This window comes from Rhinopithecus bieti, unplaced genomic scaffold (genome assembly GCF_001698545.2).
Source record: "Rhinopithecus bieti isolate Rb0 unplaced genomic scaffold, ASM169854v2 scaffold_20892, whole genome shotgun sequence".
Taxonomy (NCBI): Eukaryota; Metazoa; Chordata; class Mammalia; order Primates; family Cercopithecidae; genus Rhinopithecus; species Rhinopithecus bieti.
In genome coordinates, this window is record NW_016810602.1 from 2,147,379 (window position 1) to 2,174,065 (window position 26,687).

General features: G+C 44.8%; 3 protein-coding genes and 1 long non-coding RNA gene across 11 annotated transcripts in view; 1 reads left to right on the top strand and 3 right to left on the bottom strand.

The window, feature by feature from the left end:
• The window catches only part of PPP1R36 (protein phosphatase 1 regulatory subunit 36), a 50,107-nt gene extending 31,418 nt beyond the window's left edge, over positions 1-18,689 (bottom strand). For 3 of the 7 annotated variants that reach the window (XM_017892425.1, XM_017892423.1, XM_017892424.1), the window contains exons 1-3: positions 12,642-12,791; positions 11,715-11,779; positions 9,849-9,896 (exon numbers count right to left, since the gene is read on the bottom strand). In XM_017892425.1, the coding sequence (XP_017747914.1) occupies positions 9,849-9,896; positions 11,715-11,779; positions 12,642-12,710 (182 nt within the window). In that variant the 5' untranslated portion in view covers positions 12,711-12,791. Of the gene's footprint in view, positions 1-9,848; positions 9,897-11,714; positions 11,780-11,875; positions 12,058-12,409; positions 12,602-12,641; positions 12,801-13,714; positions 13,868-17,831 lie in introns of those variants that run through there. The other 4 variants (XM_017892421.1, XM_017892419.1, XM_017892420.1 and 1 more) reach the window with 4 other exon arrangements.
• On the bottom strand, positions 1,481-8,834 carry LOC108542402 (uncharacterized). The gene is made up of 2 exons (XR_001889268.1): positions 8,766-8,834; positions 1,481-2,119 (listed from the first exon to the last, which is right to left on the bottom strand). It is a non-coding gene; the product is annotated as an uncharacterized LOC108542402 (long non-coding RNA).
• Positions 18,690-18,988: 299 nt separating the features above from the next.
• HSPA2 (heat shock protein family A (Hsp70) member 2) lies at positions 18,989-21,695 on the bottom strand. The gene is given in 3 exon segments (XM_017892408.1): positions 18,989-20,881; positions 20,884-21,393; positions 21,610-21,695. Coding segments are annotated over 2 exon segments (1,917 nt in total). The 5' UTR covers positions 21,389-21,393; positions 21,610-21,695; the 3' UTR covers positions 18,989-19,469.
• Positions 21,696-21,834: 139 nt separating this feature from the next.
• The window catches only part of ZBTB25 (zinc finger and BTB domain containing 25), a 63,659-nt gene continuing 58,806 nt past the window's right edge, over positions 21,835-26,687 (top strand). For both annotated transcript variants that reach the window (XM_017892411.1, XM_017892410.1), the window contains exon 1: positions 21,835-21,922. The gene's annotated coding sequence lies outside the window, so the exon portion shown is untranslated. The remainder of the gene's footprint in view (positions 21,923-26,687) is intronic.

The window sequence follows — 26,687 nt, forward strand, 5'->3', positions numbered from 1 at the left end:
TGAAGCAAGAAGGGAAAGGATAACAGGTACTATGTGAGAGAGAAAAGTCTGCCTCGTGGGCCAACCTAGATGATGCCTGTGAGTAAAGGTGTTATCTCTTTACCAAATAAGAAATGGGCATGCATGCTGATGAACTATACCAGCACCCTCATTTACTTCTCACGAGGCATTATTATTTCATTTTATAGATTAAGGAGCTGAGAATTATTGAGGCTGAGTAACTTGACAACTGATAACCATCTAGTAAGGGGCAGAGCTAGGATGTGAACCATTCTCCACTGCTCTTCCTTAACTACCTCTTAAGAAATAATGGCCACGGCCGGGCACGGTGGCTCAAGCCTGTAATCCCAGCACTTTGGGAGGCCGAGACGGGCGGATCACGGGGTCAGGAGATCGAGACCATCCTGGCTAACACGGTGAAACCCCGTCTCTACTAAAAAATATAGAAAACTAGCCGGGCGAGGTGGCGGGCGCCTGTAGTCCCAGCTACTCGGGAGGCTGAGGCAGGAGAATGGCATAAATCCGGGAGGCAGAGCTTGCAGTGAGCTGAGATCCGGCCACTGCACTCCAGCCTGGGTGACAGAGCGAAACTCCGTCTCAAAAAAAAAAAAAAAAAAAAAAAAATAATGGCCACCCTTTCCCTGGCATTTCTTGCATGGAGGTTATGGGTATCTGTTGTATTCTGATAGCCATCCCCATCAGGGTATAATCTGCAAAAGTAAGGCAAGACTTGCCTATGAGTAGGGAGCCAGGTTGTCTCTAAGGGTAAGATTTCCTGTTGTCATTTGACCAGGAGAGAGGCCAGGGAGTTCAAGCTGGGGGAGGGGAAAGGAATCATCTTTTCTTGATCTGAACTTCAGAATACCTAGAAGTCTAGCACTCCTCTTGGCTAGTGGTATAGAAGCTGGCCTACCCCAGGTGGAAGAGGACTAAAACCTCAGAACTTTCAGGGTCTTAAGTTGATGGGATAAAACTTGAATGCCCCCGAGATCAAGATGTTACTTTGTGAAACAGATTATCTGGATTCAGGACACTCCATTTTCCTCCCCTCTCTCTGGCTACAATTTATTGGTCTCCTTCTAAAGCTCCTTTTCTGAGGAATGTTCCTTCCCTAAATGAGGGCCCTCTCAGAACTCCATATGGTTATTCTTCTCATTCCCTCTGAATAATTCCATCTACTTCACTAGCACCAATAACACACAAATTTATATTCAAGGCTCAGATCTTTCTGCACACTTATAAAGCGACACATCAGTCTATTGAACACCATCAATCAGCTGTCTTAGAAGCATCTCAAACTCAGTCTGTCCAAAATAAACACATTCCCCCTTAACCGTGTATGCCCACCTCCTGTTTCCCCCATCTCAGTAAATAAGTACTACCATCAAACCAGGTGCTCACGCCGGAAAATGGTGTCTTCCTTGATTCCTCCATCACCCTCACCCCTCATGGCTCACTAATCACTAAATTCTTTAATATCTTTTTTTTTAAGTTTTTTAACTTTTTATTTGCATATTAAAAAAAATTGTGCATTCCGATAATTAAAATCATTTGAACAAAAAAAAAATGGCACTCTGATTAAACTGCATTACAGCCTGCAGGACACCTTGGGCCAGCTTGCTTTTACTCTAGATTTCACTGTCGTCCCACCCCCACTTCTTCCACCCCACTTCTTCCTTCACCAACATGCAAGTTCTTTCCTTTCCTGCCAGCCAGATAGATGGGAGAGGCAGGCACGACCTTCGTTGTCAGTAGTTCTTTGATGTGAAAGGGGCAGCACAGTCATTTAAACTTGATCCAACCTCTTTGCATCTTACAAAGTTAAACAGCTAAAAGAAGTAAAATAAGAAGGCAATGCTTGTGGAATGTACAGTGCATATTGGCGGCATACGCCTCATTACGATTCGCCTGCTTGCTTCTCCTGTTCAATCATTTCTTTGGATGGCAGTGGATTTTTCTCTTGCGTCTCTGTCTTCTTCAGTTTCAACTTATTGAATTTCTCGATCTCAGCCATATCGGGTTTGTCAGACATGGTTGCGGAGGAAAAGCGTAGCGAGGCGCACGAGAACGAGTGAAGTCTGGTCTGCGCAGTGGCCACCACCGAGTTTCTCTTTAATATCTTTTTAAGCTACTTCCCTCTCTTTCCATTGCCACCATCCTAATTTTAGCCATCTGTCAACTGAATTTCTGCAATTGTTTCTTAACTGATCTCCTTGCCTTCAGTCTTGTCTCCCCCAAAACAATTTTCCATCTTTTAGCCAGTCATTTTTCTTTTTCTTTTTTCTTTTTTTCTTGAGATAGGGTCTCACTGTCGCTTAGGCTGGAGTACAGTGGTGCCATCATGGTAACTACAGACTCAACCTCCAGGGCCCAGATGATTCTCCCACTTCAGCCTCTCAAATAGCTGGGACTACAGGTGTGCACCACCATGCCTGGCTAATTTTTGTACTTTTTGGTAGAGATAGGGTTTTGCCATGTTGCCCAGGCTGGTCTCAAACTCTTGAGCTCAGGCCATCTGCCTGCCTTGGTCTCCCAAAGCGCTGGGATTACAGGTGTGAGCCACTGTGCCTGGCCCAGCCATTTTTCTAAGATGTGGTTCCTTTTTTTTTTTTTTTTTTTTGAGACAGATTCTAGCTTTGTTGCCCAGGCTGGAGTACAACAGCGTGATCTCGGCTCACTGCAACCTCCGCCTCCCAGGTTCAAGCGATTCTCCTGCCTCAGGCCTTCCAAGTAGCTGGGACTGCAGGCGGGTACCACCATGCCAGCTAATTTTTGTATTTTCACTAGAGATGGGGTTTTGCCATTTTGGCCAGGCTGGTCTTGAACTCCTGACCTGGGGTATTTCCTTGCCTTGGCCTCCCAAAGTGCTGGAATTACAGGCGTGAGCCACCGTACCCGGGCCTAAGATACAATTCTAATCACAGGTGACTTCTCTGCTTTGATGACTCCCCTGTGCCATCTAAATAAAGTTCTAATTCCTCACCATGGTATACAAGAGCTTTTATAATCTGGCCCTGGTTTAAATCTACTTCATCTGGGACCGTATACCCAGCCCAATGAACCACCTGGAGTCCCCACATTATGGCCCATGCGCTTGCAGGTCTGGGCTTTGCCCATGTTCCTTCTCCCTAGAATGCACTCTCTTCCTCCCCAGTCAAATGGCCCTTTACCTTGCCAATTCCTATTTTTCCTCAGGTCGTAGCTTAGATATCACCTCCCTTGGGAAGCCTTCTCTGTCTCCTCTGTCCACTGGACTTCAGGAAATCCAGGTCCCATATCTGGATCAGGCCACTTTGGTGAATACAACTTTCCTCAGCCCTGGTGCCCAGCCCAGTGTGGCAGTGGCAGCAATTCCTGGTAAGCGAGCCCCAAGCAGAGCAGCAATCTCAGGGAAAAAGAGTTCGGTTCAACAGCACCGCTAACAAAAGACTCTCTTTTTGATTGTAGCCTAGAAGGGTCTGGTTTCTTTTCAGTAAGAAGGGCAGCATGGATATCCCTGCCTGTACCTCCAAATGCCCAAGCTGTCTGCATTACCTCCTTCCCACCACTCAGTGGAAAAGCTGCGGCTCTCTCTTCCAACCCTGATCTCTGATCTTGATCCCAGTACCACCTTCCTTTCTCTGTCTATTCATTTTTTCTGCCATAACAAAATCACTTAAGATTTTCCTACCTTTAAATCAAAACAAACAAAAATCCCCAAAACCTTGCCTTACTCCCAGATCCACTAAAGGCTACTATGTCTTTCTTTCCTTCATTCACCGGTAAATCTACTGATGAGAGTAATCTATCTTGGGCCGGGCACGGTGGCTCACGCCTGTAATCCCAGCACTTTGGGAGGCCGAGGCGGGCGGATCACCTGAGGTCAGGAGTTTGAGACCAACCTGGCCAACATGGTGAAACCCCATCTGTACTAAAAATACAAAAATTAGCCAGCCGTGGTGCCACGTGTCTGTAATTCCAGCTACTCAAGAAGCTGAGGCAAGAGAATCGCTTGAACCCGGGATGGGGAAGTTGCAGTGAGCTGAGATTGTACCACTGCACTCTAGCCTGGGGCAACAGAGTGAGACTCCATTTCAAAAAAAAAAAAAGACAAAACGAACAAAAAAAACAAGCGTACTCTATTTTGGGGGTTTTGTTTGTTTGTTTTTTGAGGCAGGGTCTCACTCTGTTGCCCAGGCTGGAGTACAGTGGCAGGATTATGGCTCACTGCAGCCTCAACTTTCTGGGCTCAAGCGATCCTCCCACCTCAGCCTCCCAAGTATTTGGAACCACAGGCATGCACTACCATGCTCAGCTAATTCTGTCCATCTTCGGGAGAGACAGGGTCTTGCTATGTTGCCCAGGCTGGTCTCAAACTCCTGGGATCAAGTGACCCTCAACCTCGGCCTTTCAAAGTGTTGAGATTATAGGAGTGAGCCACCACACCCGGCTAAGTGCTCTATTTTTGCTAGTTTTTCATCTTTATCTCAGATTCTCACCTGTAACTACTGTCATCTGATGTATACCCTACAGCCTTCCTGAAGCTGCGTCTCACCTAGTCCCTAGAGATCCCTAACTTGTTAAATCCACAGGCCTCTGCAGTATTTGCCCTCCTCAGAACTCTCCAGCCTGTGACACTGCTGATCCCTCCTTGCCCAATCCTCTTTCTTGGAGAACCTTCTTTTGCCCCTGAGGCCTATCTGTATCAAGGTTTTTCCTCTGATCTTTCTAATCATTCTTTCTCTTTCTCTCTCTCTTTTTTTTTTTTTGATACGGAGTCTCACTCTGTCACCCAGGCTGGAGCGCAGTGGCACAATCTCAGCTAACTGCAACCTCTGCCGCCTGGGTTCAAGCGATTCCCCTGCCTCAGCCTCCTGAGTACCTGGGATTACAGGCGCCCACCACCGCACTTGGCTAATTTTTACATTTTTAGTAGAGACGGGGTTTTACCATCTCGAACTCCTGACTTCATGATCCAGCACCTAGGCCTCCCAAAGTGGTGGGATTACAGGCGTGAGACACCACCCCCGGCCCATTCTTTCTCTGTCTTTGGCCAATTCCTCTTTCTTTGCCTGTCTCCTATTCTTGAGAGCAGTATGAAGATATTGATCAAAGGCTTAAAATGTATACAATAATTAAGACATATATCAAGCCAATTGTAATGTACAAACCTTATTTTAAAGACTGATTGAAACAAACTTAAAAAATATCAGACAACAGGGGACATTTGAATACCGACTGAATATAATTGAATATATTATATTAAGGAATTACCATTTGTATTTTTAGGTATATAAATAGTAATTCAGTTGTATTCTCCTCCTCCCCCTCTCTGTCCCCCTCCTCCTTCTCGTTCTCCTTCTTCTTCTTATTTTATATATTGGGACTCCCAACCTACATCGGTTGTGTTTTCTAAGATAGTGCTTATTTTTTGAGATACATACTGAAATATTTACAGATGATATGACGCCTAAGATTTGCTTCAAAATAATTGAGGAGTGGGGTAGACAGAGGTATAGATGTGAAATTGACTTTAATTTGGTACTTGTTGATGCTCTGTTATGGGTTGGTTGGGGTTCATTACAACATCTTCCCTACCTTTATATATTTGAAATCTTCTAATATAAAAAGTTGTAAGTGACCAGGCATGGTGGCTCACACTTGTAATCCTAGTACTTTGGGAGGCTAAGACAGGAAGATTGCTTGAGCTCAGGAGTTCCAGACCAGCCTGGGCAACATGGTGAAACCCCATCTCTACAAAAAAAATACAAAAAAATTAGCTGGGCGTGGTGGCATGTCCCTATAGTTTCAGCTGTTTGCTGGGGGGCAGCAGGTGGGCGTGGTGGGGGCTGAAGTGGGAGGATCGTTTGACCAGGAGGTCAAGGCTGCACTGAGCCAAGATCATGCCACGGTACTCCAGCTTACGTGACAAAGTAAGACCCTGTCTCTAAAATTCTAAAATAAAATAAAAAGTTTTAAATGTTTACACACACATACACATACACACACACACACACACATTTTGGAGATTGGGTCTTACTCTGTCACCCAGGCTGGAGCACAGTGGCGCAATCATGACTCACCATAGCCTCAATCCTCCCACCTCAGCATCCCAGGTAGCTGGGACTACAGGTGCATACCACCAGGCCTAGCTAATTTAAAAAAAAAAAAAAAAATTTGTGGTAACAGAGGTCTCACTATGTTGCCCAGGCTGGTCTCAAACTACTGGGCTCAAGCAATCCTCCCACTTCAGCCTCCCAAAGTGCTAAGATTGCAGATGTGAGCCACCACAGCCAGCCTATTTATACTTTTTTTTTTAAGTTTTTAAAATAATGCTGCAAGAAAAATAAAATTGACAACAAAATGAAACCTGCAGGGCAGGGTACCGTGGCTCATGCCTACAATCCCAGCACTTTGGAAGCATGAGGCAGGCAGATCGCTTGAGTTCAGGAGTTTGAGACCAGCCTGGCAACATGGTAAAACCCTGTCTCTACAAAAATACAAAATTTAGCCAGACACAGTGGCATCTGCCTGTAGTCCCAGCTACTTGGAAGGTTAAGGGAGAATTGCTTGAGCCTGGGAGGCGGAGGCTGCAGTGAGCCTGGGCAATGGGAGTGAACCCCTGCCTCAAAAAAAAAAAAAATGAACCTGAACCTACAAAGACTTCAGATTTTGGAATTATCAGTCACAAAATGTAAAGTAAATGTAACCAGTATGTTGAAAACACAAAATAAAAATAACATGGTAACTCTTAACATTGGTGCACTGGTGGTCTTTGGGTATACAACTGTGGTAGAATCTTCACTTTCTGCTTTGTACATTTATATACTTGTTTTTCAGTAGATATGTACAATTTTTTAATGAGGAAAAAGATATGAAATGATGGAAATGCAGAATGTTAAGAGAGTGTGTGTGTGTGTAGAAAGAGAGAGAGGGGAATATCAGAAGAAGATTTGGAAAGCTATATATGTATACCATAAGATATTAACAGTTACTTGCTGGGTGGGACTGTGCTTTGTTTTTGCTTATTAGTATTTTGCAATTTTTTTTTTAAGAGACGAGGTCTTGCTATGTTGTTCAGACTGCAGTACAGCGGCTGATGCTATTCCCAGGTGTGATCATGGCACAATATAACCTCAAATTCCTAGTCTCAAGCAATCCTGTCCCCTCAACCTCCCGACTTACTGGGACTACAGGCACTCACTGATGTTTTTAACCCTTTTCCTATTTAGAAAAAAAAAAAGTGTAGCTCACTGCCAGCATTCATTTAATTTTACATAAACACCCTCTTTGAGGCTGAAGCAAATTTGACTGATTCTCCATGTGAAAATAAAATATTAAACTATTCTTAGAGTTATTTCTCAACAGAACTAACATCAGAATCATCTCAATCATCAGAATCGTCTATTTCAGAACAATCATATTCATCAATTGAATCTTTGGCTAACTGTTCGAGAACGATGTTAACATCATGTGTAGGAATGCTACGTTTTCTAGGATTTGAAATTGTCAGCAATAGACAATTACTATATTTCGTAAGTGGTAATACCACTAAAAACCGAATGCTATAAACAGAATGTCTTTTGTTTCCAAAGTCAATATACTAGAACGATGAGAAAATAATAAGGAAAGTGAGATATTTCATGGCAAAGTTATCTCGGGGTAAACGCTGTAGCTGCAATCGCCACTGGAGAGTATTCTCTAGGCAAACAAGAAAATGGTTAAATAGTATGATTTAAAAAAATATTTCATAATTTTTTTAAGAAGGTATTTCCTAGGGTTCTGGCCTCAATCATTACACTTCCCACTCTAATTTTGCACTTGCCTTTCTCTTAAGGGCCAAACTCCTGCCTACTGGATTCTTACCCTGGGGTCCTATTGGCAGGCACCTTGAATAGTATGCATTTAAAAAAATAAGCTTGTTGCCCTTTACCCACTCCACACACTTACTGGCTCTCCCCACCCCTGCTTATCTCTCCATTCGCCTGCCAGAGCTCATCTGGGTCCTAGTCACCTCCCTCTTGGATTGCTGCATAATTGTCTTGTCTGCCTAGTTCTAATCTTGCCCTGCTAGGTATGAGAGCAGTCACTGAACACACCTGCTACCTCTGCAGCTTCCATCCCTACCACCGTCTACTTTCAACTACCTCTGCCTCAGCTCTGCCCCTTCACTACCAACTGGAGTAACATAAGTCCCCAGTAGCACTGTCTGTGACAGAAAAAGCATGTTCCAGTTAAAGAGTCCTCTCTGACTTCAAACCTATCTGTTAAAATTTGTGATGAAGCCAGGTGCGGTGGCTCACACCTGTAATCCCAGCACTTGGGGAGGCCAAGGCGGGCAGATCACCTGAGGTCGGGAGTTCGAGACCAGCCTGACCAATATGGAGAGATCCCCTCTCTACTAAAAATACAAAATTAGCTGGGTGTGGTGGCGCATGCCAGTAATCCCAGCTACTCGGGAGGCTGAGGCAAGAGAATCGCTTGAACCCGGCAGGCGGAAGTTGCCGTGAGCCAGGACCGCGCCATTGCCAACTTGGGCAACAAGAGAGGGACTCCGTCTCAAACAAACAAACAAAAAAATTGTGATGGAATATGCTCAGACTTTAACAGGGAACCAATACCTATATTTCCAACGAATCCAAATACCAACTCCGACCTAAAATATACAAGGGTCTGCCTTCCTCTACCTGAGCAGGTAGATGCCCAAGGTAATCCTGATACTATAAGGCTCACCACATTAAGTTACTTAAACACAAAGCAGCTCTACCAAAAACGGGCTGGCTCACCCCCATCTGTTCTTCATAATATTCCTTTTCCACCTCCCTTAATGGCCCCCCAGTTTGTGTACTCCACATAGTCTGGGGTTTGGAGTTTTTTTTTTTTTTTTTTTTTGAGTTATAACTTACACGTAGTAAAGTGCATAAATCTTAAAGTGTGCAGCTTGATGAATTTTTTCATATGTATATACCCAAAAGCTTACCCAAAAGCTATCACCCAGATCAACATATAGACCATTTCTACCACCTCAGAAGGTTTCCTTATACTGTCTCCCACTGCTACCAGTTGATAACCCCCTAAAGGTGACCACTATTTACTTACTCTTATCATTAAAGTTATTTTTTGCCTACTTGTTAAAACTTTTATACAAATGTAATCATGCAATATTTACATTTTAGGGTCTGGCCTCTTTTGCTCATGTTTTTATATTTTGTCATATAACCTACATTTTAAATCATAACATCACGTAGCTATTCTCCAAAATTAGTGGAAATCAAATCAAGCCACAGTTTAAGAACAATTTGGTAACAAACAAAAAGAAACTTTAGTTTATGAATATGAATATTTTACAGATATGAAAGATGATATGAAACTGATAGCCGCGAACTTATTAGTAGGCTCAAATATGAAATAGCACCATTTGGGGTGGGTCGTCAGATTAGCACTGAAAATTAGTTTGAAAAATACTGTCAGCCAGTGCAGTGGCTCATGCCTGTAGTCCCAGCACTTTGGGAGGCTTAGGAGGGTGGATCACTTGGGCCCAGGAGTTCGAGACCAGCCTGGGCAACATGGTGAAAACCTGTCTCTACTAAAAATACAAAAAACAAGCCTGGCATGGTCGTATGGGGACTAGGCTGAGATGGGAGAATCACCTAAGCCTGGGAAGTCGAGGCTATAGTGAGCCAAGATCATGCCACTGCTCACCAGCCTGGACAACAAGAGTGAGACTCTATCTCAAAAAAAAAAAAAAAAAAAAAATTGGCATTTAATATTTATATACACATTCTCTTGTGCTTTAACATGTATTTTGACTCCTGTAACTATCTTGTCTCTCTAATCCAAAGCTATCTCACTGTCTATCTCACACTCACTGAGGGTGATGTTTCAGGAGCCACTGGACAGAATCTTCTGCGGCAAACCTGAGAAAGAAAACTGAAATTACTGCTTTGAAGTGATGGGTTACTCAGAAATACTCAAATATATATTCTATAAAATGTAAACTTTTGATTTTGACTGTAATAAAATGTTAAGCCTTTGAATTATTGTTTAATTACGTCATTATATTTATAATGTAACTATAAACTACTAGTGTAAATATATATGTCTGCTTAGCTAACTCCTTTCCTGACCTCCAGCCCCATTTGTCCAACAGCCCAAGACATATTAATGTGAACAAGTCATAGCAACCTGAAACACACGGCCAGTTTTGTCATGCTATTTATTTGTTTATTTTTGAGATGGAGTCTCTCTCTGTCGCCCAGGCTGGAGTGCAGTGGCTCAATCTTGGCTCACTGTAACCTCCGCTTCCCAGTTCTAGCAATTCTCCTGTCTCAGCCTCCCAAGTAGCTGGAATTACAGGCTCCCGCCATCACGCCCAGCTAATTTTTGTATTTTTAGTAGAGGTGGGGTTTCACCATGTTGGCCAGGCTGGTCTCAAACTCCTGACCTCAAGTGATCTGCCCGCCTCAGTCTCCCAAAGTGCTGGGATTACAAGCGTGAGCCACCAAACCGGCCGCCAGTTTTGTCACTTTAATGCTGTTATATGGGTGAAGGGCAATCCCAGGCACCTGATTACCCAAGTCAGACACAACTAGGAGCCAATCTAAACACTTGCTTTTCCCTCTCCCTTCACATCCAGTCCCCACATCCTATCTAAACATCCTGTCAATCTTATCTCTTAAGTATTTCTTAGTCCTTTGCCTTTCTATTTTTACCAACATGGAGTTAATTCTAACTCTCGCTATTGGTTACTTATATAATTATCTGTAATCCTACAACTGGCCTTCTACTTGATCACCTGCATCTATTCTTCCTCTGTTTGAATCTAGCAGATTCTTTGAACATGCTCAATAAATATTTATTGAGTACCCACTTAAGAAGTTCTGTAGATGGCTCCAGAGACGTGAAGATGCATAAGACAGTTCCTGCCACTGAGGGGCTTACTGTCTAGTTGAGGGAGACAGTGAGTACATGAAAAGGGCTTTGGCATTAGACAAATCTTGGTTCAAACTATCAGTTCTGCTACTTACTGGCTGTATGACTTTGGTTCAGTTGCTTAATCTCCCTGAGCCTTGTTTCTTCATCTATAAAATGAGGACATTAATGTTCACTTTCCACAGTTGTTTTAAGAATTGGAAAAATATGCAAATATCTGGCACATAATCAGTGCCCAATAGATAGTGTCTAGTATTAGTTTAGCTATACACTTGTAAGAGTCAGTGTCTTCTTAACAGAGATTAGAATCAGTTTTTCCTAATTTAGTAATTTTATCTTGTGAGATTCACCATCTATTGCAGCAGGTATAATATGGTCCCATTAATGTAAAACTGTATTTCTCTAACTCAAAAAGGCAATTTTATAAAGTAATTAAAAATATGGACTCTGTAAATCAAACAGACCTACATTTAAACAATCTTAGTCACCTCTGAGCTGTGTGATTGGGCGAAGTCACTTAATTTTCCTCAAATCGCTGAACCCTTTGAAACCTCAGTTTCTTCATCTATAAACCGGTTAACAGGCAGCTGTTTCAAAGAGTTGGTAAACTGGTTAGCACAGTATCTGGTCCATATGAAGCAGCTGATAAGTGTTCAGAGAAAGGCCGTTCACTGAAATGATTGTCTCCAGATGGTGAGGTTTCACTGGGTATTTATCCTTTATACTCTTCTGTGTTGCTTTTTTCCCCCCCAGGCACATGAAATTTTTATAAAAACTCTTAATAAAGTGTTGTTAAAATTTACCTTCTGAATTCAAGAGTTCTGGTTTCATCTTTCCAGTACCACATCCCTAATCGTAATCCCAACTGCTGTAAAACGAAATGATTGCAGCAAAATTAAAAGCTCAATTTACAATCCACATGCCACAACAAACCTTTAACAATAATTCCTACTTACTAACACACCTTTTAAGTAATAAAAAGTAAACAAAAAACAATGGTTCCTACTAGTTCCTCTTTACCCTTCCAATAACAGTGTAGAATCCTAAAGTGTTAAACTTGAAACTAGGATTTTATCCCTTTGATTTTAGGTGTGGTTTTAGTAAAAAGGCAGGAAGGAGGGAGAGGGAGAAAGGAAGGGAGGAAAGTAGGAAAAGAGGAAAGAAGAAGAGGAGGAAGGGAAGGGCAAAAGGAAGGAAGGAAATTGAGGCTACATATAGCTCATCATAGCAATTTACCAATTAATTGGAATTCAGACAATAAACTGATGCCCAGGGCAACCTCAGCTGCCTAGTTCTGGAGCCTTCCGGGCTCCAACACTGAGCCTGCCCTTCACAGGCAGTGGCAAAAAGTAAGTACACCCTTTTCGCCAGTGGAAGCTAGCACCCCACCATCCTTTCTACCCAGAGCAGGGCTGCTTCCCCCGCAGTAGGTATCCTTATTTTGCAGCCAACCAATTAGAGGTGGTGAGGTGGGATTTCGTAAATAGATTCTAACTACCTGCGCAGGGAGCCAGAATTCAATTCTGACCATCTGTCAAAAACACCAGAGGTTTTTTTTTTTTTTTTTCCAGGCAAATATGGCCAGGTGTCTTTGAGAACCGCCAGCCCGGGACGAAGGCGACGACCCGCCTCTGGAGGAGGGCGAGGGGCGCGGCGCCGAGAGCCGGTTGGGGGCAGCAGGGCCTGCCTTGCTCCCAGCACCGGTATGGGGGCGACCAAGGCTCACTTACATCCATTAAGTAAGGCGTCTGCCCATCTAACCGCTTCCTCCTCGCATAAAACTCGGGCACCCGGTACATGGCCTCGCCCTGGCCGCCACACGGCGTCGCCGCGGATACCGCTCGCAGGCGCCTGCACCCGGCGGCCAGGGGCACGGAGCGGGGCGGGGCGTCGCTTCCGTCCTCGGCCGCGCGGGCTGCGGCCGCACGCAGGCTCCTCCCGCGATTTCCAAAGCCCAGCCTGGTGCCCTGTTTCCCAGTCTTAAAAGCCGTGGCGACTTATTGGCCTATCCATTGAAAAGCCGCCCAGGGCATAATGCTTCATGGCATTCCAACCGTAAACTTCATGAAGTTATTCACTTTACTGTTTTAATTGGAGTAACTACATTCAGTCTTAAGGGAAGAAAGATCCATTTCTTCCAAACTTTCGTGATTAGCACTATTATTAAGTTCAAATCCAGGATGGACCTAGGTTTATGGGGAGAGCAGGGCTTTGAGGTGGGGAAGCAGGGTAGCCTCGTGGAAGAGAACCTGGGTACGGAAATAAGAATAGTTGTGCTGCTTAACGAGCTGTGGAAACTAGGACAAGACTACTCTGATCCTGCTTCTGAAAACACCAAATCAGGGGTTATGTGGATTTTTAAGGAGTGGTGTGTGTAAAGCACCAGTCTTAAGTACTCAAAATTAGTGTTGCTCAAAAACAAAGAACATTGCTTAGTGTCAATGGGTATTCAATTGATGTTTTTACATTTACACTTTTCAAATCATATGTCTTGTAATTCCTTCTTGCAACTGAGTTGATAATGCTGATTCTGGTTTTTTTTTTTCCTCCCAGCTCTGAGTGAGCAATGCTAGATGATGCAACATGATTGGGAATGCCTAGTATATTCTTTTGTATCACCACAGCATAATTGGCATGAGAGGCTCGTAAGTAGTGGGTATATACTCCCATAAACTTTTAAATTATGTCAGTAGGCATCCCACTGCTTCTTCTATACCCACCCTCCCAGTCTCACTGCTTGGTAATACACAGTCTCTGGCTACAGCAATTAAATAGTAATCATCTAGATTCATGTTCTGCTCACTTGAGTCCATTCTGGCAGCTGTTCATTTGGTCCAGATATGTGGAAACCCACCTATATACTGGCTGCAGACAAGGCTTTCTTACTACATGATGACACGCTTGAAAAGGAGAATATCCCATATGCCGAGAGCTTTTCACCAAGTAGCGAACATACCTTGGGGTGGACAGGACAGGGAAATAATGAGGTAAAGCTCCAGAAAAGATGAAGAAAGACCAAGGAATCTGGATGGCATCCAATCACTACACAATCATTATCGGGAAGACCACACTAATGGTCAGTAAACCTCTTCAGTTCATCCCAGTAATATGTGGAGAAGTGCTGATAGAAAACTTAAGATCTATATATCTTATCACAGAATAAACTTAGGATGTCTAATGTACAAAACTTAGGTAAAAATAAAAGTTGAGAGTCCAAAACAATATCTACTTAAAAATTAAAGGAGAATTTATTTCGCATGTGATAGAGGGACATAATATTTAAAGGAAAGTTTCAGTAACTCTGAAGGGACAATCTTATACTTCTCTATCACTTTACCCCAAACAAAAGCAGGAAGAAAAGATTGTTTTTACATCTCTAAATCATTACAGTACTTATTTTAAAAAGTGACCCACCCATTTCCTAAGGTACATTTTTCACCAATTAGGTTTATTTTTAAATGACATTAGAANGTTAGCCAGGATGGTCTCGATCTCCTGACCTCATGATCCGCCCGTCTCGGCCTCCCAAAGTGCTGGGATTACAGGCTTGAGCCACCGCGCCCGGCCATCCCTCTCTTATTCTTTCTGTTAACGACTTACTTTTTTCCCTCACAGCACTTATCTATGCAATAATTTTTATCCCACCTGGTAAACGGGTAGTGATATGGTTAGGCTTTGTGTCCCCACTCAAATCTCATCTTCAATTGTAATCCCCATAATTGCCAGGTGTCAAGGGAGAGACTTAGTGGGAGGTGACTAGATCCTGGAAACAGTGTCCCCCATGCTGTTGTCGTGATAGTGAGTGAGTTTTCATGAGACCTGATGGTTTTATAAGTGTCTGACAGTTTCTTCTTCACACACTCACTTGCTCTGCAATACCTGCCACCAAATAAGATATGTCTCTTCCTCTTCCGCCATGATTGTAAACTTCCAGAAACCTTCGCAGCCATGTGGAAATAAGGAACTACCAATTAGACTTCTTTTCTTCTTCTTCTTCTTCTTCTTTTTTTTTTGAGACAGAGTCTTGCTCTGTCGCCCAGGTTGGAGAGAGGTGGCACAATCAATCTCAGCTCACTGCAAGCTCTGCCTCCCGGGTTCACGCCATTCTCCTGCCTCAGTCTCCTGAGTAGCTGGGACTACAGGCGCCCCCACCACGTCCAGCTAATTTTTTGTATCTTTTAGTAGAGACGGGTTTCATCATGTTAGCCAGGATGGTCTCGATCTCCTGACCTCGTGATTCGCCTGCCTCAGCCTCCCAAAGTGCTGGGATTACAGACATGAGCCACCAAGCCCAGCCAATGGACAGGGTTTTATAATTCTACCTTTAAAAATTAACTTTCCACAGAAGAAAACAGCAATGCAAAATTTTGAATTAGCAACTCCTTTAAAAAAAATTTTTTTTTTTTTTTCTGACACTATACATCTGGAGATGGCAGCTCCTGTTTTTTTGTTTGTTCGTTTGTTTTGTTTTGAGACAGGGTCTCACTCTGTCGCCCAGGCTGGAGTACGGTAGTATGATCTCCGCTCACTGCAACCTCCGCCTCCCAGGCTCAAGCGATTCTCCTGCCTCAGCCTCTCGAGTAGCTGGGACTACAGGGGCATGCCACCATGCCTGGCTGATTTTTGTATTTTTAGTAGAGACAAGGTTTCACCATGTTGGCCAGCCTGGTCTCGAACTCCTGACTTCAAGTGATCTGCCCACTTCGGCCTCCCAAAGTGCTGGGATTATAGGGGTGAGCCACCACGCTGGGTGAGCAGCTCCATTTTTGATTGTTTATTTACTAAACCTTCAATTAACAGACAACCTAATCTACACTGAAAGACCAGGGAAGAAAGGGCCTATGACATCTTGGTATGTTCTAAGGGAAAGACATTTCAACATTAAGCATCACCGTATTAAATTTCAGAAATGCATATACCCTAAAATATTTCCATTTCAAAAGCTATATCAAGCTATATCAAGGCCGGGTGCGGTGGTTCAGGCCTGTAATCCCAGCACTTTGGGAGGCTGAGGCGGGCAGATGACCTGAGGTCAGGAGTTCGAGATCAGCCTGGCCAACATGGTGAAACCCCGTCTCTACTAAAAATACAAAAATTAGCCAGGCGTGGTGGCAGGTGCCTGTAATCCCAGCAGCTCTAGAGGCTGAGTTTGAACTGCTTTGAATTGCTTGAACCCAGGAGGCGGAGGTTGCAGTAAGCAGAGATTGTTCCACTGTACTCCAGTCTGGGTGACAGAAAAAGACTCTGACTCAAAAAAAAAAAAAAAAAAAAAAAAAATGGCTATATCGAGAATAAACACTGGGGCCAGGCATGGTGAGTCAGGCCTGTAATCCCAGTACTTTGGGAAGCCAAGGCGGGCAGATCACTTCAGGTCAGGAGCTCCAGACCAGCCTGGTCAACATGGTGAAACCCTGTCTTTACTACATGGTCCCAGCTATTCAGGAGGCTGAGGTGGGAGAATCATTTGAACCCAGGAGGCAGAGGTTGCAGTGAGTCATCGCACCATTGCACTCCAGCCTGGGCAACAGAGCAACACTCTGTCTCAAAAAAAAAGAATAAATACTGGGCTTTTGCCAGGTGCAGTGGCTCATGCCTATAATCCCAGCACTTGGGGAGGCTAAGGCGGGCAGATCACCTGAGGTTGGGAGTTTGAGACCAGCCTGACAAACATGGAGAAACTCCATCTCTACTAAAGATACAAAATTAGCCGGGCGTGGTGGTGCGTGCCTGTAATCCCAGCTACTCGGTAGGCTGAAGCAGGAGAATTGCTTGAACCCAGGAGGCGAAGGTTGCAGTGAGCCGAGATCGAGTCATTGCACTCTAGCCTGGGCAACAAGAGTGAAACTCTGTCTCAAAGAAAAAAAAAAGAATTTTAGATAAGTGCCTGTCGGAGAAATGTACTTCCTCCATCCCTTAACATACTCTCGCTCGCTCGCTCTCTCTCTCTATATATATTGAATTTGCTTTAGTCATGACCTCTAGTCCCCAACATAACCCACTACTTAGTTCAAATGATACTAGTTATTCCCTAAACTGTAATTTAGCCGCATCCTAACATCAAGTACTTTTCCACTGTTATTTGACTATGGCTGATCTAACATCTGCAAAGGAGTTCCCAGGAGTTATCAGGTTACCAGTTTCAACTGACCCCTGGAAAGTGAATGGCTACTTTGGTGGCTTTATCTTAGTAATATGCAAATCTAGGTAAATTTGAAAAGAGAGAATTAAATAAGAAACACTCTCAAGAATGCCAGGAGTTTTACAAATTACTTTTCAAAATAGAAAATGAAGTATCTGCCCAGATTGATGTTAGTATTATAGCAAGTTACCGGAGGCCAGGCCGTAGGATCAAAAACTACCAACGGTCATTTTCTGATACTTTAGAAACCAATCTCTTAAGTGAGGTCTAAAGTGAGTCATACCAAACTACATTTACAGAAGGACTCCACTATATTTTGAAGTTAGAGTAAGGAATGAACACTTTCAACAAATAAAGGACTAATAAAAGGGTGACAGAAGGGGTACTTGGTAAAACTCACAGTAAACGTCACTCTAAAGCTACAATTAACCTGATTTTGTAGTACCATAGTAGTTTGTCACATATTTATGCCTGTAGTCCATGAAACACCATAATGCTCGTTGCTGAAAAATTTCCACCAATGTGGCACCAGCACTGATAAATTGGAGTTACCTTTAGCTTTTCACAGTATAAAAGCAGTTTCCTTTAAAAAAAAAAAAGGTTTTTAAGTTTATTTTGAAGCAATTTCACTGTTGGCTATTTATCTTCCTCCCCTCTACCCAAATGAAGCTTGCTAAAAAGGAAAATAAAAAACAAAAAAAAACCTTATCTGTACTTAAGAGTCAACTCTTATATGAAAGGGCCATTACCAAAGGCCAGTATTCTTAGGCTAACTTCTTACCTAGTTTTAAGCGGTAACGTTAAGGATGCCATTGGCGTCAACGTCGAAGGTGACCTCGATCTGGGGGACCCCGCGATGGAATTATTACTCATTCCATTATTCATAAAATTAATCTCTCTGAATGACATAGATGGGTCCACTACTAAATTGAAGATAAAGCTTTCATAACTTGTCTTATGAGCAACATGAAGCAAACCTATATCATTTGGAAAGATATCAAAATGTCTATGTGCAGTAAAAACATTAGGTTAACTAAGCATTTTCCTATTGGTTTTACTGAGTGTCTCCCAAGTTCTCCTTAAAGAAAGTAAGAAAAGAGTAGTCATGTCATTTCACTAAAAAATAAAAATGAGTTCCTTTCTCTGAAGGATGTGAATTTTAAAGATTAAGTCCAGGATAGTGGATCACCAAAGGGTTGCAATATTCCTATCTATAACAATCTCAAATTGGATATGGAGGAAAATGGACAAGTTGTATATTAACAAAATACAAGACTATCTAGTACAGTTTGCCTTTTAAAAAAGAAATCTATTGTAGTGATTTAAGGCAAGTATTGCAAAAGCATTATGATCCCCAAACCAGAAAAAAAAAAATAATAATAATCTGTGTTTCCCTACCCAAGTAATTCTAACTGCAGGAAACATGTTATTAGAATTTGCCATTAGCTCAGAAGTTGAGCTGTTTTACTAGAAAATTAAACAAGTTTGACTAAATTTATACTCACTACTAAATCACTTGAAAGTTTGCCTGCTGTCTTTTGTTTCAGGCTTCTGTATGTCACAAAATTAACTTGTTTCCATACTTTCTTTGGCAATTATAAGACAACTTCTGCCCAGCTTTTGTTAAAGGCTCATTTTACACTTAACCCCAGAATATAGCTCATATTTTCCTGGAATATTCAGGTGAATTTTCATTTAGACACTTAAGTTGTAGGAGTTTGGGTACACTAGGAAGACCCCCAGTCAGGTTTCTGTATTTAAGGGTGGGTGAAGTTTACCCAGATTCTTTCCCCCTTAAGTTGTTGGAATTCAAGGCAGCACCCTCATCTGGGAATTAAACAAGATTGGTCAGATAAATTTCACATCATACTAATATCTTAAAAGACTAATATGGGTAAAATATAAAGGAAGGAAAATTGAAAACTCCAAGACAGTAACTTTGAGATCAATTTCAGCTTTACTTTACATTGCATTTATGCATTTGTTTGCAAAAAGTATACCTGTCCTTAACAGTACTGCAATGTTCAGTTTAGTTTTAAAGTAGTACATAAAAATAAACAATTTAAGCTCCTATTTATTTTGTTTCCAAGCTTCTATAGAACAAGTGTGCAAACTTCAGGTTTCTCATCTCAAACGAATCTCCATGCATAAACTAATCAAAAATGCTCAAGTCAGCAAACATGCAAAATGCATTAAAGAGAAACCTCAAATAATGTTTTTAAAAAACAAACTTTGGAACTAACCTTTTATAATTAAACTAAGTTGTTGCACCTCTCCTTTCATTTGCATATACCAAAGACTTCCAACAATAGATCTCGTACTTGGCACAAGGACATTTCAAAGAAACAAACAAAAAAAAAAAAAAAAAAAGAGAGAGAGAGAGAAAGGCAAAGAGGTTTACGCTGACTTGAGTTCAAGCTTAGTCCACTTCTTCGATGGTCGGTCCCCCGGAGGCTCCTGAACCGCCGCCGCCGCTGCCGCCGCCAGGACCACCTTGGTAAAGTTTGCTGATGATGGGGTTGCAAACTCTTTCGAGCTCTTTCTGCTTGTGTTCATACTCATCTTTCTCTGCCATCTGGTTTCGGTCGAGCCAGTTGATCACCTCCTGACACTTGTCGAGGATCTTGTTTTTGTCCTGCTCGCTAATCTTGCCCCTCAGTTTCTCGTCTTCCACTGTCTGCTTGATGTTGTAGGTATAGGACTCCAGGGCGTTTTTGGCCGCAACTCGGTCGCGATTCGCCTCATCTTCCGATTTGTACCGCTCCGCCTCCTGCACCATTCGGTCAATGTCGTCCTTGCTCAGACGACCTTTGTCGTTGGTGATGGTGATTTTGTTTTCCTTACCGGTGCTCTTGTCGGCGGCGGTAACGTTAAGGATGCCATTGGCGTCAATGTCGAAGGTGACCTCGATCTGGGGGACCCCGCGAGGTGCAGGGGGAATCCCGGTCAGGTCGAACTTGCCCAACAGGTTATTGTCCTTGGTCATGGCCCGTTCGCCCTCGTATACCTGCACCAGCACGCTGCTCTGGTTGTCCGAGTAGGTGGTGAAGGTCTGCGTCTGCTTGGTGGGGATCGTGGTGTTCCTCTTGATGAGTGGGGTCATGACACCGCCAGCTGTCTCGATGCCCAGCGACAACGGGGTCACGTCAAGTAGCAGCAGGTCCTGCACATTCTCCGATTTGTCGCCGATGAGGATGGCCGCCTGCACCGCGGCGCCATAGGCCACTGCCTCGTCGGGGTTGATGCTCTTGTTCAGCTCCTTGCCGTTGAAGAAATCCTGCAGCAGCTTCTGGATCTTGGGGATACGAGTGGAGCCGCCCACCAGCACGATCTCCTGGATCTGGCCCTTGTCCAGCTTGGCGTCGCGCAGCGCCTTCTCCACCGGCTCCAGGGTCCCGCGAAAGAGGTCGGCATTGAGCTCCTCGAAGCGGGCGCGGGTGATGGACGTATAGAAGTCCACGCCCTCGTAGAGCGAGTCGATCTCGATGCTCGCCTGCGTGGACGAGCTCAGGGTGCGCTTGGCGCGCTCACAGGCGGTGCGCAGCCGCCTCACGGCGCGCTTGTTAGGCCCAATGTCCTTCTTGTGCTTGCGCTTGAACTCCTCCGCCAGGTGGCTCACCATGCGGTTGTCGAAGTCCTCACCGCCCAGGTGAGTGTCGCCGGCCGTGGACTTCACCTCGAAGATGCCGTCCTCGATGGTCAGGATGGACACGTCGAAGGTGCCACCGCCCAGGTCAAAGATGAGCACGTTCTTCTCGCCGCCCGCACAGCCCTTCTTGTCCAGGCCGTAGGCGATGGCCGCCGCCTGGGGCTCGTTGATGATGCGCAGCCATTGAGCCCGTTGATGGTGCCAGCGTCCTTGGTGGCCTGGCGCTGCGAGTCGTTGAAATAGGCGGGGACCGTTATGACCGCGCTGTGCACCTTGCCCCCCAGGTAGGCTTCTGCGATCTCCTTCATCTTCGTGAGGACCATGGAGGATATCTCCTCTGGGAAGAAGGTCTTGGTCTCTCCCTTGTACTCCACTTGCACTTTGGGCTTGCCTCCCTCGCTCACCACCCGGAATGGCCAGTGTTTCATGTCCGACTGCACTGTGGCATCCTCGAACTTCCGTCCAATAAGCCTCTTGGCGTCGAAGATGGTGTTGGTGGGGTTCATGGCCACCTGGTTCTTGGCGGCGTCGCCGATGAGGCGTTCGGTGTCCGTGAAGGCCACGTAGCTAGGGGTGGTGCGGTTGCCCTGGTCGTTGGCGATGATCTCCACCTTGCCATGTTGGAAGACCCCCACGCACGAGTAGGTGGTGCCCAGGTCGATGCCGATAGCCGGGCCACGGGCAGACATCCTGACTGAAAGGCGAACGACGTTAGGATGGGGAAACCAGGGAGATGAACTCCGCGGAGTTAACTAACGGTCACCTCCCACCAGACACCACGGGCACTACCAGCAACTCTCAGCACCCCGCGCCCAGTTCCCGGTTCTTATAGCCGCCTCTGGGAGCTCCCAGACCCAATCCGCTCCCGGGACCGCCCTCACAAACTCTTCCAGCTCCACCACAGGCTTGCCTGGGTCGGAGTGACTGGCCCGTGGCCCAACAGATTTCAAGTTGGACGAGAGGCGGGACTCCGGCCCCAGCCAGGAGACAGAGGGGCGGCCGTTATGTAAATGAGGTTCCTCCCTGACTCTCGGCCGCCCGGCCGCGGCGCCTCGCGCGCCTCCTGCTTCTGGCGGGCGTTAGGCGCGCGCTCCCAGAGCCAGGTGTACGCGCTTTTTCGCTGTGTTTGCCCTAGCCGATGGGCATCGGATGGCAGGGCACGCGACCAATGAGCAGCGCGGACTGAGGCGTGGCACGGGGAGGAGGCGTGGAAGGGGAGCCGGGTGAGGAAAGCCCCCGGGAGGGTTCGCTCAATTCCTGAGACTTTAAATGCAGTTCAGTGCTAGGGTGCCGACTAGCTGAGCACGTAGGGGCGGAGGAACTCATTCTGAGTTGGTTGCACCGAAGAAATACGGCTCCAGCAGCTTGTTTTCCCCCGCGCCGTCCAAGGGGAGGGAATAGGGATTTGGCGTGGCTGGGGTGGGGGGTGAGGGCGGATCCCTTGGACGGGGATAAAAGACAAAGTTTGAACCAGCGGTCGGCCTCCTGGGATTTTACGGTGCGTGCTTCGCTGAGTCTCAGTGGTTGTGAGCACTCGATTAAAACTGCCTGGCTGGGGCCGGGCGCGGTGACTCACGGCTGTAATCCTAGCCTTTGGGAGGCCTAGGCGGGCGGATCACAAGGTTAAGAGATCGAGACCATCCTGGCTAACATGGTGAAACCCGTCTCTACTGAAAATACAAAAATTAGCCGGGCGTGGTGGCACGTGCCTGTAGTCTCAGCTACTCGGGAGGCTGAGGCAGGAGAATCGCTGGAACCCGGGAGGCGGAGGTTGCAGTGAGCCGAGATCGCGCCACTACACTCCAGCCTGGGTGACTGAGCAAGACTCCGTCTCAAAAACAACAACAACAATAAAACAAACAAACAAAAGCCCCACTGCCTGGCGGGCGGAGAGAACCTGAGCCCAGGGCGAGGCCGACCGTTTTCCCGCGCCGCCTGAGGGCGGCTGGAGGGACGGCAGACGGGTGTGGCGGCGACTCGTCCTCCGAGGAGCCTGCATTTAAACCCTTCCTGCCTCACTCTTCCTTTTTCCTGTTTGTCCTGCCGCTTTGAACTCTGGTTTCGCCTTCCTGTTCGTTCCATTGCTTATTTTAGGTCGCAAGTGCTTTATCCACTGCTTTGAGTTCTTGACTGGAAAACCTGTAATATAATCAGTCAAAACCCACACGTTGAAACACCATAAAGTCAGTCAGTCTCGGTCACCCTGGCACACAGGCAGTTGTGATCGTGACCTAGTCATGTTTCTGACTCCGCTCAATGGAATGGAATGATTTTCTTTGGCTGTGCTGAGGTTACTATTGAAAGCATAAACCCTCCGAGAAGATAGGTGAAAAGGAGCGCGATTCACTTCCTCCTGTTTAACACGAATGTGAGGACAGGTCTGGAAAATACCCCGGTACCAGGTGATAATCTGTAGAAGCAGGCTTCCATATAAATGGGCTCCTGGACGGGCCCGGAGGCTCATGCCTGTAGTTTCAGCACTTTAAAAGGCCGCGGCAGGTGGATCACTTGATGTCAGGAGTTCCGAGGCCAGCCTGGCCAACATGGCGAAACCCCGTCTCTACTAAAAATACACAAATTAGCTGGGCGTGGTGGCACGCGCCCTGTAGTCCCAGCTACTTGGGAGGCAGTGAGTCGAGATCGCGCCACTGCACACCAGCCTGGGCGACAGAACGAGATTTCGTCTCAAAAAAATAAAATAAAATAAATGGTCTCCAGGAGGATGCAAAGACAGCGATCACTTTACATAATATTTGTGGGGAGGCTGGGGATGTTCCTCCATCAAGCCTGAACGGGTACCTACTACATGGCAGTAAAAAGCCAAATGACATGGCCTGGTCTTCAGAGGTAGAGAGTCTAATAAAGCGGTAAACATAATTTAGGAGAAGCGCTGAAAGCAAAGCGCCATGGGAACACAGGGAGCACAACCAGGCTGAGGGAAAAGTGCGTTGCTGAGGGCGACCTGGAAGAGGTGGCATGCCTGAGCTGGGAGCTGAAGTTCGCCAGCAAAGAGTAGGAAAGTCATTCTTTACATAGATTGTGTATGGGCGAAGATGAGAGCAGTGTTTGCTGGGGAACTAGGATTTCTGTACAGAAAATTAGTGTCACTAGAAGGGAGGGATACAGGCAAGCAATAGGCTTTTCGGGTGGATAGGATACATCTCAGAGTTTTTTGGGCCATGGCCTTTTTCCTGAGGCTTTGGGCTGGGACCACCATCCTTTAAAGCAGGCTAGTGATGTGCAGCCATGTAAAAGCTGTATGAAATGGCGCTCAAAAAAAGCTTTTGTCAACCCAGAAGTTATCTGTGACCAAAAAGTAACGTTGACAGAATTCTATAAAGTCAGTCAATGAATATTTAAGATTATTTTATGTAGTGGTGTATATCATTTGCAGTTTTTAAGAACATAATTTGCTATTAATTGGTTAGTGTCATCAGTTAGTACTAGTTTTAACCGTAATTCCTATCCTCTTTTCCATGAATTTGAAAAAATTTCAAAAAAGGAAACCTTTTAAAGAAAATACTAGGAAGGCCGGGCACGGTGGCTCATGCCTGTAATCCCAGCACTTTGGGAGGCCGAGGTGGGTGGATCACGAGGTCAGGAGTTCAAGACCAACCTGGCCAACATGGTGAAACCCTGTCTCTACTAAAATACAAAATTAGCCAGGCATGGTGGTGGGCACCTGTAATCCCAGCTACTTGGGAGGCTGAGGCAGAGAATTGCTTGAACCCGGGAGGTGGAGGTTCCAGTGAGCTGAGATCACACCACTGCACTCCAGCCTGGGCAACAGAGCAAGACTGTCTCAAAAAAAAAGAAAAAAAAATTAGGAAAACAAGGATAAAACCCAGACTTTTCGAATTGAAATTGTCATGAATTGTGAGTACAGATCTCTTGATTTTATTCTTGGAAATTCTTGTCTTTTGTGTAGTTTCGGGGTGGGGGGTATTTGTTTGTTTGTTTGTTTGTTTTTTGAGACAGAGTCTTGTTCTGTCTCCCAGGCTGGAGTGCAGTGGCTCACTGCAACCTCTGCCTCCTGGGTCCAAGAGATTCTCATGCCTCACCCTCCCAGATAGCTGGGTTACTTATGTGCACCAGCACGCCCGTCTAATTTTTGTATTTTCGGTAGAGACAGGGTTTCACTATGTTTGCCAGGCTAGTCTTGAACCCCTGACTTTAAATTGTCTGCCCATCTTGGCCTCCCAACATGCTGGCATTACAGGCCTGGGTTTTTCTTTTCTCTTTTCTTTTCTTTTTTAGAAAAGAGGGAATTAGTGGGCTGGAAGCAATGCATATTCTTTGTAGAACTGATGATATATGACTTAGAGATACAGTCTCAGCTACAACTGAAACAAAGAATGTGAGAAACACAGATTCTTTAGATCTCTTGCATTCAGTCAGCCCTCACACACTTACCTCAAGCAAACCAAGATTGCAAAAGAGCAAGCAGGCCAGGGTTCTCACATAGAAACACTAAAATTAGAGCTTCAGAGGATTAGTTTCTTTTGCACAGTAACTGTGCTACCTCTGTGCCCAATTACAAACACATCTTGCAATCTGACCGCCACATTCATCTTTAACACAGCTTTCTGAAACCACAGTAGCAATTATACCCGCATTTTCATTAGCAGTGTAGATTTTTTTCTGCTCTAATTTATGTTTCATATGTTCCATAGTTTTAAGTGGCATCCTAAGCTTTTCCCAAAAAATACACTGTATTTGTATTTTGGGTTTTTTTTTTTTTTTTTAAATTTGTTTGTTTGTTTTAAGAGACAGGGACTTGCTCTGTCACCCAGGCTGGAATGCAGTGGCAGGCTCACAGCTTGCACAAGCGATCCTCCCACCTCAGCCTCTGGAGTAGTTAGGACTACAGGCATGTACCACCATGCCCCGCTAATTTTTGTATTTTTGTAGAGATGGGGTTTTGCCATGTTGGTCAGGCTGATCTCGAACTCCTGAGCTCAAACTGTCCACCAGCCTCAGCCTCCCAAAGTGCTGGGATTACAGTAGTGAGCCACCGCACTTGGCCAATATTTTTTCTTTACATTAAATATGATCATGCCTTTTATTTAGCATTACTCATCATGGGATTTATTCTAAGGAAATAATAGAAAATGCAGGTAGTATTATTTATGTTAATGATAATAGAAAGGAAATGGTTTAAATATCCAAAAATAAGAGATTACCTAAATTATAGTGCATGCATATGATGAATTCTTACGCAGCCATAAACATGGTTTACAAGATTTTTAAAGACATGGGAAAATTTTCTTGGTATAATTGAACAAAATATATGAAACTTGTATCTTCTTATATGTAGGATAATCTTATATAGATTTAAAATGCATCAAAATTGGTTATCTAGAAGGTAGAATTATCAGTAATTTTTCTAAGTTTCCTTACTGTACTTTTACAATTGATTTTGAGAACTTCACTATTAACAGCTATATTAGTCCATTTTCACACTGCTGATAAAGACACCCAAGACTGGGTAATTTATAAAGGAAAAAGAGGTTTAGTGGACTCACAGTTCCATATGGCTGGGGAGGCCTCACAATCATGGCAGAAGGCAAAAGTCACATCTTACATGGCAGCAGGAAAGAGAGAATGAGAACCAAGCAAAAGGGTTTCCCCTTATAAAACCATCAGATCTTGCTCCTGGACACCCCAAGGGCTGTGGTACCGTCCTGCTTTCCAGTCCTTGCAAGGGCTGAAAGGCGTACCAGTATTTCAGCAAGGCCCAGGAACCCCACACAGCCACACCAAACCCTACGTCTGCTCCAAGGGGTGAAAGTTCGAGTGGAGGGGCCGACAGGCCAGCCGAGGCTACAAAACTCAACCTTGGATCCTACTCTCTTATTAAAAGATTTTAGATGCTGAAAAAAAGAAAAAATCAGATCTTACTCACTACCACCAGTTACATGGCAGCAGGCAAGAGAGAATGAGAACCAAGCGAAAGGGGTTTCCCCTTATAAAACCATCAGCTCTTGT